The sequence below is a fragment of the Acipenser ruthenus genome, chromosome 8 (genome assembly GCF_902713425.1).
Source record: "Acipenser ruthenus chromosome 8, fAciRut3.2 maternal haplotype, whole genome shotgun sequence".
NCBI lineage: Eukaryota > Metazoa > Chordata > Actinopteri > Acipenseriformes > Acipenseridae > Acipenser > Acipenser ruthenus.
The window spans coordinates 33,995,304-34,008,880 of record NC_081196.1 but is presented as its reverse complement, the minus strand read 5'-3'; the positions used below and the strand labels follow the sequence as shown (position 1 = coordinate 34,008,880).

The following is a 13,577-nucleotide window of genomic DNA, read 5'->3' as shown; positions in this document are numbered from 1 at the left end:
ATACAAGTCAGGAAGGCAGGACATTGCCCAACAGCACAGGGAAATATATTTATTATTATTTTTGTAGTAGGTTTTATTTTTTTTAATGTGAAAAGTGTAAAGTCAACGTGAATAGAGTAACCATTTCCACAGTTTTTCCTGTGTTTTCTGGTGTTTATTGGCTATCCACCGATTTCATTTTTTTTGTATCGGGGGTGTTTTATCTGGTTTTATCGGTTAAAACCGAAAATCAGAAGCCCTAATTATAATTAAGCTCTGTCTGACTGAACAGTCAAATAGGGTAGAAAACTGTCAATGGTGTTGAGTAAAACTGAGTAAAAAATGAACAAAAAAAGAATTTGTGGCAATGAATGTCTACGCAAACTTTCATCACAATTCAATGAGCAGTTCTCAATATAGGCTCCTGCTTCATTACCCCAATCCCTCAAAGGTTACCATGGTTCTAATACTCTTAAGAATTTATATATGTAAAATGAGATATTACATTTAGATATTAAGAATGATTCTGTATAGGGGTTCCTTTTTAAATCTTGGCACTTTATTGTTAAAACAGGAGAATGGATCAATATATCAGCAGATGTCACATTCAAGTCTGTTGCTTAGATTCTAATAAGCCACAGTACTAGTTTGCTTTCACATGTCTTTCAAAGACTTTACCTGGATAAACCTGTGCTGCCCCATCATACACCCTCACGCTGACAGGCTTGAGCCGATACAGTTCAGACAGAGGCCGGCCTGATGTCTTGTCAGCTCTGTGAATAACCACCTGGCCGGAAACTTCATTCACCCAATACAGTGCCACTGAATCCACAGCCAGGGTGGTGGTCCTGAGATCTAGTGGAAAAACACATTACAGGTGCTTTTTAAATAGATCTACTAATAATCAGCGAATTATAATATGATATTACAGATTACCACAACAATACAGTGCCTTTTCAGCAACTAGACTTATAAAGAATCACGTATTTCATTACAGTGGGACCTATTCACCAACGTATACGACTGTTTTTAAGACTGCTTTCTTTTTTAAGGACTGTTTTTTAATAACGTTTATAAAGATTTTCTTAGATTAAACAATGCAAATATAATTCAAGTTTTTCTTCTCAGGTTTCTTCTCCTTTAAAAAAAATATAATTAAAGACTGGATGGAACACTTTGAAAACTTCTTAAACTAATGTATTGCCTAGTACACTGGACGCAATGCAACACCCGGTTCAATGATCCTTTGAAACAGAAGGAAGCAGGCGGAAAATCTGGATTTTCATTTAAATACAACATGCTATTTCCAGGCAAATACCAAAACAATCATTCATTTATTTCATATAGTTATTCCAATTTATTCTCTCCCCTACATCATCTGTCCGAATGTGTGGTTAATCAAATGGATACATGCTTTCCTTTGCCAAGCCACAATATAATTTTATATTCCTCAGAAGTTTTTTCTGAATAACCAAACCAGCTTGTGCATTTACCTTCAGCCCCAGTGGAGTTCAAAGCTTTCCAGCACCTGCAACCTGTGATATCGGCCCCCCAGACTGACCAGTCTCGTGTGGTGAAGAAGAGCGTGCCGCCCCCCGAGCCTGCAGTGTCCACAGCCAGGCCGCCGGTCAGCAGGGCTCCGGCCTTGGGACAGGTGCAAGGCGGTGCAGGGCTCTCTGACCCGGGGCCAAGCAGCGTTCGAATCGTCCTGTCCACTAAACTGTACGCCTGTAGAGAAGAGTTCCCAGAGCAGCCCTGTGTCCACAGCAAGAGGCTGGGGGCAGGAGAGGACACCGATGAGGCATTCAGTGATTATATAACCCAGTTCAATTAATTTAAATGTGAAGAAAATAACACCCCTTCCTTTCTTTAACAGGCGATTGGGTATCGGGTTTATTTTACTCCCAAGAGATTTTTTTTTTTTTAACTGTGATACGTTAGGAATTATACTTTTGTTTTCTAGCTAATTTAAAAATGAAATAATCTTTTAATATTCATTTACATGGCCGAATACACATTATTTAACATTTGTATTGACCATTCAAATGTTGTAATTGGAAACTGTCAATATTTGTTTTTAAATATATCTAGAAATTCATACATTATGAATTTGACTGTCATAATGAAAATCCACTGCAATACACCAATCAGACAGCTTCAAAATATGTTGTTTTTGCATATTTTTAAGGAAAATAAAATGTATATTTTATTATAAAAAAAATGATCAATTATTTTATTAATCATCTTCATACACATCTAAAGGAAAATGGAGACAGTAGAGCTTTAGATGAACATAACAAATAAAATGCAGAAACAGCTAAAACTGCACTAATTACAGATAGGGGCAGGTTCAGCTCATCTTCACTGAATTGCATTGCCTCTCCGCAATCGCCCGCTGAGCTAAGCATTCAAAGCGCTGGAGGCTGCAGGCCACAACAGCCTCATTTCAATAAAGATTCACTGCTCCTGGTTGTGTTACAGGATCATAAATCAAGCGCAACTCCCTGCACTGCCACAGATCCTGCGTTTGTCACAGGGTCAGGCAGGAAACAGAGGTGTCAAAGTCAGAAGTAAGGTTACAGCAAAGCTTTTCCCTTCAGAGACATTATGATCCAACCCCCTGGGAAGAAGATTTAGTCATCCTGAATGTACATTAGCAGGAATAAAGCTTGGCTGCATTGCAGTTATCAAGAGACTTCTGCTCTGTTGTCAAGCATTCTGAATAAAATGTACAGGTTTTAACCCACTAAAGCCCAGGTAGCTCATCTGGAGAGGAAGAAATTACCCATGTTGACTAAGTTTCTTGACTTTATATTATACTATTATTACACGACCGGTAAAACCAAATATACAATGAAAAGGATAACTTAATGAACCAAGTTTATAATATGACCAAGATCAAAAAGGGTTGTTAGGAAGTTAGGAGCCTGCACTCTCCGTCATAAGAAATATGTTATGACTGCTGCCATAATGCTCTTTCCTTACAGCTGCTTTCTAACTTTTTATTTGCGCCCAAATAAGACCAATTCTTATTCGTCTTCGGTGTTGTAATCGATTGTGCTTCCCGGAGGCATTACAAGATAGAATAAACCCATCCGCTCCTGTCTCCCGGTATGATAGTGCTGCCGTAAGTCGAGAGGTGCACCATAAACCTACCTTTATGAAGCTGTTAGTTTTATACCTCTAAAATAGCTCCTTTGATTTAGTCTTAACTATCAAAACACTTCAAAAATCTGTTGTTTTCATTTCAAAATGTAATCTGACAAACTAATAGGTTTCAAACTGTTAGTTAGCACTGAATAATATATATTGAGGGTGTCTGGTTTTCTGTGTTTTTGTCGTGTTTAACTACTTTCCTTTTAAAATGACTCTGAGCACTGTTTAATGTGTTTTGGTTTCTGAATTAAAACTGAGAAATGTGTTAATTGTGAAATTAATTAGTAAAGATGAGGCGAAAAGTCGGACGAAAACACAGAAAAACAGAAGTCCTAATGTAAGGTGTGTGTAACGACATGGAGGAGAGGGAGGTCTCTCGGAGAAAATTAGAGGTAGTCCGTTATTTATTTATTTTTTAAAGAAAAAAAACCTTCCAATTGAATGTACATTTAAAAGCAGCATAGATCTAAATATCAGTTTATTCAATTTCCCAAGAAACAGTGTAGAATACTGCCTCCCCTGTTCTTCCACTCTGCATGTCTTTAAAGTTCTGCGTATGTGCAGTTAGCAAAAATACACTATCATACAGGGAGGCACTATTGGTTATGACATCTGCGCAGCCTTCATTTACAAATGAGCCCCACCTACAATTTCCCCATGCATATAATTAAGGCTTGACACACCTTAAAATGCTTGGCAAATGAGCGGTGGAGTGCATTTTATGGAATAATTTTGTTTGTTATCACAGCTTTGTTTGTTATATTTAGGCTTGCTACTGTTCAATTTTTATATTTTTGCCAAATCAATGATTAATATCGACGTTTATTTTAGAAAGAATTTCCCCTTTTTTATCTTTATTTTTAAATTCAGACAGAGAATGGGTGAAATCGACCTTTATGCTTTATGCTGACGCGGAGTCGTCGGTCAGGGGATTGTGCGCAATACTCATTAAGTGTTTTCCTCTTACACCCCATTTTCAAATCAAACTAGCGACTGTCACTGTATACCTAAAGCAAACGCTTACAGACACCTCAACCCGCTAATTTCAAAGTAGGCGCTTTGAATGACTGACAGCGACCCCCAGCCATTCAGAGCGGAACGGAGACGGGACAGACAGCAAGTATAAAAACTACACAAACTATAGATGATTTCTAAATGATGATTTTTGGTAAGAAAATAAAAAATAGTGAGTGGCTTTACCGACGTTTATCTAAATTTATTTCAGTCGAACTCATACTTTTGGGGAATTCGATCTTTAACAAGCTTTGCCGAATTAATATCGAAAAGTAGCATGCCTAGTTATATTAAGATTTTTTTCTTATAAGATTGTTCTTATTTTACTTTAAAGTCTTGTCTCCGTTTATCAGCTCCAATTCTTACGAACTATAAATCGTCACTGTAACCATTGGCACCCGCAGTCGTACGCACAGTGCGTGCCATTGGTTTGCAAAATTTCGGCTTCATAAGTATGGACTCGCGTATAATCCTGTGCGATTCAGTTGAAGCCAAACAGACATTTTAAGCCTATAGGATTGTACTATTTATTTAGTGGTATAAATGAGCAAACGGAAGCAAATAAGTTTGGTTGAAGCCTTCAAAAAGAGCGAAAATCTTTCTTCTGATAATCCAGAATGTCAGGGGGGAAAAAATCAGTAAAGCTGTTAAGCGCCGAAACTACTTTGGCAGCATTGAATGTTATACTGCATTATCTGAATTCTGCTGCTCTTCCAGACTTGAGCACGGTAAGTGCACATTTATACAAGTTTCATTTGTATTTTAATTTGATCAGTGTCTTATATTAAAATGAATAATACATTTCCTAATCATTAACACATAATTGTCAAGTCACATTATTATTATTATCATTATTATTATTATTATTATTATTATTATTATTATTATTATTATTAATATTATTATTATTATTATTATTGTAGCGTTGAGTTTTTTAGGCGTTGTAGTATGAAAGGTCAAGGGCTCTCTCTCTCTCTATATATATATGTATGTGTGATATATATATATATATATAAAAACCACGTATGGGCTCCCGAGTGGCGCATCCTGCACTCCACGTGGAGCGCCTTTACTGGATGTGCCCTATAGTCTGGACTTCGCAAGTTCGAGTCCAGGCTATTCCTTTGCCGACCAAGGACGGGAGCTTCCAGGGGGCGGCGCTCAATTGGCCGCGTGCTGCCCGGGGGGAGGGAGGGTTAGGTCGGCCAGGGTGTCCTCGGCTCACCACGCACCAGCGACCCCTGTAGTCTGGCTGGGCGCCTGCGAGCTTCCCTTTACGCTGCCCGAGAGCTGCGTTGTCCTCCGACGCTGTAGCTCTTGGGTGGCTGCATGATGAGTCCGCAGTGTGAAAAAAAGCGGTTGGCTGACGGCACACGCTTCGGCGGACAGCGCGTGTTTGTCTTCGCCCTCCTGAGTCAGCGCAGGGGTGGTAGCAGTGAGCTGAACCTAAAAATAATTGGCCATTTCAAATTGTGGAGAAAATAATAAAAAATAATTGGCAACGACTAAATTATTAAAAAAAAAAACACATATATAAAAGGCATTGCTATTTTGCAGCTGCATACCTTTCCTTGGGGTACACTGAGAAGGAACAGATCTCCTTGCTGATGTGAAGCAGTTTGTGTAGCTTCCTGTCCTGTTGCTCGAGATCCAGCAGGTATATGGTACTGTCTGAACTGTCTGGATCCCCTGATAGCACGTACAGCCTTCTCCCCATCCAGTCCACTGCGAGAGCTCTAGGAACCCCAGGCAGGCTCCTGTCAGTCAGCTATTAGACAATGTGTAAGTTACAAAATGTCTCATTACATCGGGCTCTCTGTTTACCTGTTTTACATTGATACTACCCTTTCTGCTGCAAAACTCTTCACTCATTAGCACGCTACAGAAAAAATGTACCCAATAAAGTTACCCAACCAGAACAGCTCAAACATTACATTTGGGACACAGTCGTACTGAAGGAGGTAGTCATTCTAAAAAGGTGATAATACAAATAAAAAAAAAAAAACTTTGAGAATCATGGAAACAAGGAATATGACTGTATAAAAAGTACACACTACACATAATGCTTTATATTTCTTTATGTAACTAAGTAGAACTTGCAATTAATTTTAGATCGACTTCAATAATCTTGTAAATTGCATTTCCTTGAAGAGTGAAAGTAGTGTTTGAATTGCTTTGTTCCCCTTGTTTACAATCACTCTGAGCAGTTCTGGGTTCTGTTGCTCAACACCGAGTTTGTATCACCTCTTTACCTGGCTTTTACACCATAAAATAGTAAGATACATGTAAATTAAAATGATATCTGAAGCTACTAGCTCTTTACCACACCTGATCCATCAATAAAGGAAGCTCTCATAAGGAGACACACCTGGGTTTTATTGCCTCCGTCCAGTCCAGTGCTCACAATTGAATTCTCAGTCAAGTAAAACAGCTGCCGTGACTGTACCATGTAGCCCAGGTCAATGACAGCCGACACAGGCAGCGTCAGCACTGTCTGATCAGTGTCCACATCCAGCAGGTGAGCACGGCCATCTCTCACAGCCAGCAGGTAGGGAGCTGGTGCCGACCCTGCTTAAAAAAAACACTCGCTGTTTTATTAACAACAAAGCTTAAGTGGGATTACAGTACAGCATGAGTCACGGAAAGAAATGGTTTATTATTTTTGATTGAACACTTTGTATTACACATTTACATTTTTTTTTCAGTTAAAAAACAAAACAAAAAAAAGCTTCATGTTTACACTAGGTGGGCGACGCTAAGTAAACAAACATTTACCAATTACAGGCAAAAATATGTCAAAATTATGTTTTGCTGAAATATATATGCAGTACAGAAAGTCTTACACTCCCAAGCTCTCAGAGCTGCTGATTCTTGATATGACTGGAACTTTACTTACCTGCACTTGCCATCACAACACCTGTTCTCTCACCAAAGCCAGCACTTGTAAAGGCAGATACCTAAAGTAAATAATATAAGGGATTCCTTAGCTAACCAATGATATCACTCTACCAACTTATATCTGAATCATTGCTAATGCTGGTGCAGTTCACCCCTTCAAACAGATTACTCACTGGCAGCTGGCGAAGGACTCAAATCTGAGGCTTTGCAGATGGTCTACTGCTGAAGTCAATAAACTGTACTTTTATGTTCCATGTTTGTTACCAGAACCCTTTGATTTAATTACAACCCTTATGTATAATTAAATGTATATTATTCTTTATATCAGGCTCTATTTACAAAGCTTTTAACTCATGTTTTCACAATGTCTTTATTAATGTTTTTTATTAACCTTTATTGATGTTTTTTTATTTCTATCCTGTTCTTGGCCTCTTTACAGATTCATCAATATCAAGCTGTTGTTAATTAATAAAATCTGATACAAATTTACAGTACAAAATATATAGAAAGCTGCTAACCTGAAAGCAATAGTGCCATTGCAGGTTTGCTCCGGTGTGTTTAATGCTGAAGCTGGTGCCACTAGCTGGTAGAGTTTGTGAGGAGGCCTTTTGGATATCAAGGCCTCCCTGTGAACAGTTCCCAGTGCTGTAGTACAGGCTGTAGCCCCTCACGACCCCGTTGGGCTGAGTGGGAGGGCCCCATCGAAACTCCACCTCCGTCTCTGCTATGTTTGCAGGGAAGCATGGCCACTGACTCACAAACACCCTGGCACTGACTGGAGCAGAGGGTGCTGCAGAAGAACACAATACAATTTAAGACAATATATTAGTTCACAGTCGAACACTCGCACAGTCATGTGGCAGTTTGCCATCATTTTTCACTACCACCCTAACAAAAAAGTAAAACACTGAAAATCATACTGTATTGTGTAACTGTGTAATTTTTTTTTCATGCAACGATAGTTTTAACTCTTAGCTGACAGTATGTTTTAACTCTTGGCTGTCTGCTGTAAGGTTCAAAAGCAATTGAGGATAAAATAATATCTCAAAGTGGGTGCAGCACTAGGAATCGGGAGGAACCCATTGCCATGTTTATGGATGGGAGCTTTGTGCTTGAATGCTGCCACTTGCAGCATTGTTGGGTTTTGTAACACAGCCCACGACTGAGTAGTAGCCCTAAGTAGCACTAATCTGACAGGCTGTAGGTGGGGGCAGCTGTCGGTTCTATCTAATGCATGAGTATTCTGAATGGTCTCCACTCTGCCGCACGAACATCTGATTGGCTAAACACTAATGAAATTGAAATTACAGGCTGTGGGTAGACGTAATTCTGCTTGCCACTTCAACTTGTTCACTGTACCGTCTGACATACCATTTGTCTGTTATTTACCAGGCTTTCGATATGATGATCTACACTTTGCTGTGCTTTTACCATGGTATACTGCACTTTTATTACAGAAGAACACCAATTTACTACTAAACGATGGGCCTCATTTACGAAAGTGCACTAAATATTATGGTGCACCATAACTGCAATTAGTGTGCACGTTCATGACTTCCGTATTTACTTTTGTAATTGTATTCATTATTGTGCAAAATAGTGGACATAATATGGCGCACACTGATTTTATTGTGCCACACTATGGTAATCAGAATGAATATGTGATTTGTATGGTAATGCATGATAATGCATTTAAATGAGACACCCCACTCTGAATAATGTGATGAGCTTTATTCACACCGTATTTACTAAAGGACGATAATCATAGTATGCACCTTAAAGTGAGCAATAATTAGTTAGTTTGGAAACCAGGCTTTAGCCACTGATAGGCGCCTGTGACCGGGTCTTACGTCACGTGCGTGGACAGCCGCTGTTTACAAAGTACAGAGAGACAACTGGGGGTGGAGTTGAAACGCCGGCACAGGCGCGCAGGATTTATTAATACAAACAGAAAAGAAAGTAAAGGTGGTCATGTGACGTTACCAGCCATGGTAACGCACAGAGGACACATACAGCAAGCTGTACAAAAGGCAAAATAAAACACAATATAAAAAACTACAAATAAAAGGTGCCCCAGAGGACGAGCGTTAGCCTTAAAACGAGGAGTCCTGCTGCAGGAACCGGCTGCACTACGTAACCCTCGCTATACATCACATGGGATCACAATCCCCTAACTAACCTACTCATGAGCCGGTATTCATACAACGACTAGTGCTGCTTCATACGGCCTTGGCTGGGCATTGCCTTCACAAGCACCGCTTGCAGTCTCAGGGTTGCGTAGCAGTCGTTCCTGCAGAACGGACCCTCTCCTCTCGAGTATACGCCGCTCCCCTCTGGCATGGCGTTACAGTCGCCCCGAACCATCTCCCGCAGATGCTTTTGAACTGACGGACACTCGGTCAAGACCCGTCCACCTGCTGATTGAGGTCCAGCACAGCCAATCACTTGCTGCCCTTCCCCTCAACCAAACCTAGCAGGCAGCAATAGTCTCAGTCTCAATAATTCAATTAAACAAACAATAATTCAATTAAACAAATCAACTCCAAAACGACACACAATAAACCCATTTCCCCATACAAATTATATCCACACTAAATACACACGTGCAGGGCAATCTCCCTGCTACAGCGCCCTATTTAAATTTTTCAGGGCTGAAACCTATCTGGAATCATGGAGGCATTACGTGCATTAAAGTTTTCATATAGAGCAGTGAAAATTGCCTGTAAAAAACAGATTGTATTAAGCGTGAATAAACTTGAATTATGTTATAATTTCTTATTATTTTATAGTTTATTCCATTGGTACACATGATAGAGTGGTTAAATAAAACACTGGACCAAACAAGGTAATATAATTTAAAACAACCTCCTTCACTAGAATTTCTAAGTCCCCTGCGTGCAGTTTTAGTTTGCCTCTGCCTGTCCCCTGTGGAGGGCTGCGTCTGTTGATCGCTCATTTTCGGTCAATGTAAACCACATCCACCTTTCACAGTAAGCCACTGATCAAAAGCTACGCCTGGACTGCTGGGGCTTTTTATATCACAGTGGTCACGGGTAAGTCTTGGACATTATCGTGCACATTAAATTATTGCTCACAATACATGTAGTGTGCAAGGTATGGTATGTAAATTAGTCTAATATTGTGCACATTAATTAATGCGTTCTCTGTTAGTAAATGGGACAGTAAGTTTAGATTTATTGTGCACGTTAGGCTGACAACTTAATGTGCTACATTTAGTGCACTTTTGTAAATGAGGCCCGATATGTGTAACTGTAACAAGCTCAAGGCTTTTGGCTTCACTTCTCGCCTGTGTGAACATATATATTTCTGCTGAAAACATGGGGGTAACCCTGTCCTAAGACAGGGGTCAAGCACATTCCATGGAGCTTCAACTTGACTAGCACCAGACAACTGAATCAATGAAGAGCAGCATTCACATCAACAGATTGAGCAGGGTACAAGTTGGGGTACAAGTTAGGGTGAGGCATAGTACTAAAAATATACAGTTTTTATAACAACTGAAAACAACTTCTCAGCCAAAGTTTGGTCTAATTGTATTACTTTTCTTTTAGTACCAGGGATGACCACTGGGATGTGATTTTTGTTGTATAGTGTGACAAATCCTCATTCCATCAAGCTAGTTATAATATCATTGCAAACACTGATGCATGCAGGTTTTTCTTAATACATACCAGCTTCTGGGGTACGGAGGGAGGCAGCTGTTTTAGCTGCAGATCCCCAGTAGGTGTATGGCTTCACAATTACATCAAATTCTAGGAAAGGTGTCAGGTCCCTCAGACAGTAGAAAGGTACACTGAGTTCCTAAAATATAATCACAATAATACAAGTAGGCGAGATTTACAGTTGTGCTGCACTTGTCAACTCTTTACTGAAGTTTAAAGCTTGAAATCACGAAATGATACAAAAAACGAAATCACAAAAAACATACAGATTGAGAAGAATTTTTAGGAACTCTAGGAAAGTTTCATGAATATCAAACTATGTTATTCAATAAACTTCTTTAAATAAATCCTAATATGTAAATAAGTCACAGTCTTGGTAGCAAAAGCTTGTAAAATATATATATTCATCCATTTTTGGGTTACCACAAAAAAATCTTATAACCTTATATTTTACAAGATATGGTGAACATTCTTTCAAAATACCCACAGAAATAGTGCATTCTCGGGTTGTGATGGAGGCACATTTGCTGATTGATTTAGTTGCTTTAACATGAATCATCAAGTGAAGCAGTAATCAACAGTACAGTAATTTATACACACCTCGATATGAATATCTGGATTAATGCTGAAATTCTACAAAAGGCTTTCAATCAAAGCAGCTTCTACAGAAATCCTCTGCTTTAGTCGGCAAAAAAAAGGCTGACTGCCTAAAGCTCTACAATGTAATCAGGAATGTGTTTCAGACACAGCAATCCCCATATTGTGAGGGTTAATGGGGTGCATGTCACTGAACTGAGAGACGGTGTGTCTGACAGATTGATTTGTGTAGTGTGGCCCCTCTCAAAATACAACACGTCCCATGGGGTCCTGGGCTACTCACATCTATAGCTGGCCGGGTATGAACCTCAAGCACCCCCAGCTGAGGGGCCACATCTCATTCCTGCTTCAATACAGTCTTAACAAATTCCCATTTCACTGCCTTCCAACTGGTTTGTAATGAAAAAATGATTAATGGCAACAGGCTTTGGGACATTAAACGCTGTTCATCTTTTAAGAACACTGTTCCCTAAATGTTGAGGGGGGTCAGGTACATCCCCGCTGCGAACATCTGCAGTGAAGGAGTCTGGCTGTAAACCCCTGAAGCTCAATGCACTATCCTGCTGTGCGTGTGTTGCGGATGAGTCACTGCAGATCCACTCCAAGACACAGAATGCCTGGCAATCACGTTTAATGCTCACACTGGAATAGGTGTGCCAGCCATGAAGTACTATTGGAAAACCATGTTTTATTTTATTTGGACTCACTTGATAGGAAACTTACAGTTCAATTCACAAAGCCTTGTGGTTACTGTAAAACATAACATTTTGTTGAAGACATTTTCACAGATTTTGCATTAAAAATCCACAAAGCATACCTGCCGGAAAATCAGCGTAAATCTTAAACTGATATTTCATGCCTTAAGCCAATAACAAACTGCTGTATTTTACCATTGAAACAGACTTTAATAATGGGTCATATTTGTGAATAGGGCCTACAAGAGACAAAATCCTACATGCATTAATGTTTCGAAGCAGAAGCCATACTTGTGGTTTACTTCACAGGTTAACTCCATGGATTGCTAACAAGCTGTATCAAAAGTTACTTCAAAACTCTCAGTCACGCTTGTGCCTTCTTCAGCGTCTACTTGGCTTATACCTATGTAAATAAAATCCCTTCTGCGTTTCACACAATACAACACTAACCTTAAACACAGCAAGTGTTCGGGATTCAAACAGGTAGCTCACATTTCCGTGGTTCACGTTTCCAGACTTTTCCCAGGACACACACAACTCCGAAGTGTTTCCATTTATTTGAAAAGAGGATTCTGGAACAGGTGTGGGAATAACTTGCAGAGGGGCAGAGGAACCAGCTAGGAAAGGAACACGGCACAGGCACAATGAGAAATGGACGGGATAAATCCACTTAGGTTTGCAGTACTGGTACTGTATAGATCACCCCAAATACAAGCAGTATCAGTTTGAGAAGGTGCTGCAACCGTGTGGAAAGAACACCCTATATTTATTTCCACAGGTTCTAATTTATCATAGTCTTAACAAATAAAACATGTGAAGATGGAAAATACTTCAATTTAATACTTAAAAATGAAATGCCATTGATTCTTTGATTTATAGTTGTTATACAACTCACTGCCACCCACTGGGAAGAGCAGGCCAATCCCAGCCAGCACTGGCTCTCTCATGGTAAAGGTACTGAACCCAGGCTTAACATGTGGGTGGTAGTGTTCAACTTCAACTGACCTGGCAGAGGCTTCTGCTGCACCACCGTGAAAGCGGAGACCCTCACCGCAGGAGAGACAACGAGGCCCTGCTTCAACCCCACTTCCATGAGCTGCAGTGATCCCTCCTGATTGATCCAGACCAGCCTGCCGCAGCAGTACTGCAAAGCAGGCCTGGAGATGCGCATGCTAGCTGAGGAGAAGATCTTCACAGGATTCACGCTGCTACTCTGCCTAGGACAATAACACATACAAGATAGCAATGCTTCAGAGACTCTGTGCTAATGTCAGTTGTATATAGTTGCAGCTCTTTAGGCACAGCAGACTGGAGGCCAATCCACCGTGCTAACGGTAAGGGTACTAACACACCTCAACATCACCCCTTATAAAAGTTTACAGTACTACTGTAAATTGGCACAGCCTTTGCTTTTATGGTTTATGCTTTACCAAACCTCTCTGGTCTTTACAATACTTTTGTACGCAGCACTGCTTTTACTTTACTTTATTACTCTTGGCTATGCTTTTACTATGGAAAACTTATATAAGGGAATAACAACATCAATAAATCTATG

General features: G+C 39.9%; 1 protein-coding gene across 3 annotated transcripts in view; it reads right to left on the bottom strand.

The window, feature by feature from the left end:
* The window catches only part of LOC117407157 (proto-oncogene tyrosine-protein kinase ROS-like), a 124,411-nt gene that overhangs the window by 85,762 nt on the left and 25,072 nt on the right, over positions 1 to 13,577 (bottom strand). For 2 of the 3 annotated variants that reach the window (XM_034922726.2, XM_034922729.2), the window contains exons 19-27: positions 13,028 to 13,239; positions 12,473 to 12,639; positions 10,740 to 10,869; positions 7,566 to 7,837; positions 7,046 to 7,106; positions 6,518 to 6,720; positions 5,715 to 5,917; positions 1,473 to 1,753; positions 658 to 834 (exon numbers count right to left, since the gene is read on the bottom strand). In XM_034922726.2, coding sequence (XP_034778617.2) covers positions 658 to 834; positions 1,473 to 1,753; positions 5,715 to 5,917; positions 6,518 to 6,720; positions 7,046 to 7,106; positions 7,566 to 7,837; positions 10,740 to 10,869; positions 12,473 to 12,639; positions 13,028 to 13,239 — 1,706 coding nt within the window. The remainder of the gene's footprint in view (positions 1 to 657; positions 835 to 1,472; positions 1,754 to 5,714; positions 5,918 to 6,517; positions 6,721 to 7,045; positions 7,107 to 7,565; positions 7,838 to 10,739; positions 10,870 to 12,472; positions 12,640 to 13,027; positions 13,240 to 13,577) is intronic. The other variant, XM_034922727.2, reaches the window with a different exon arrangement.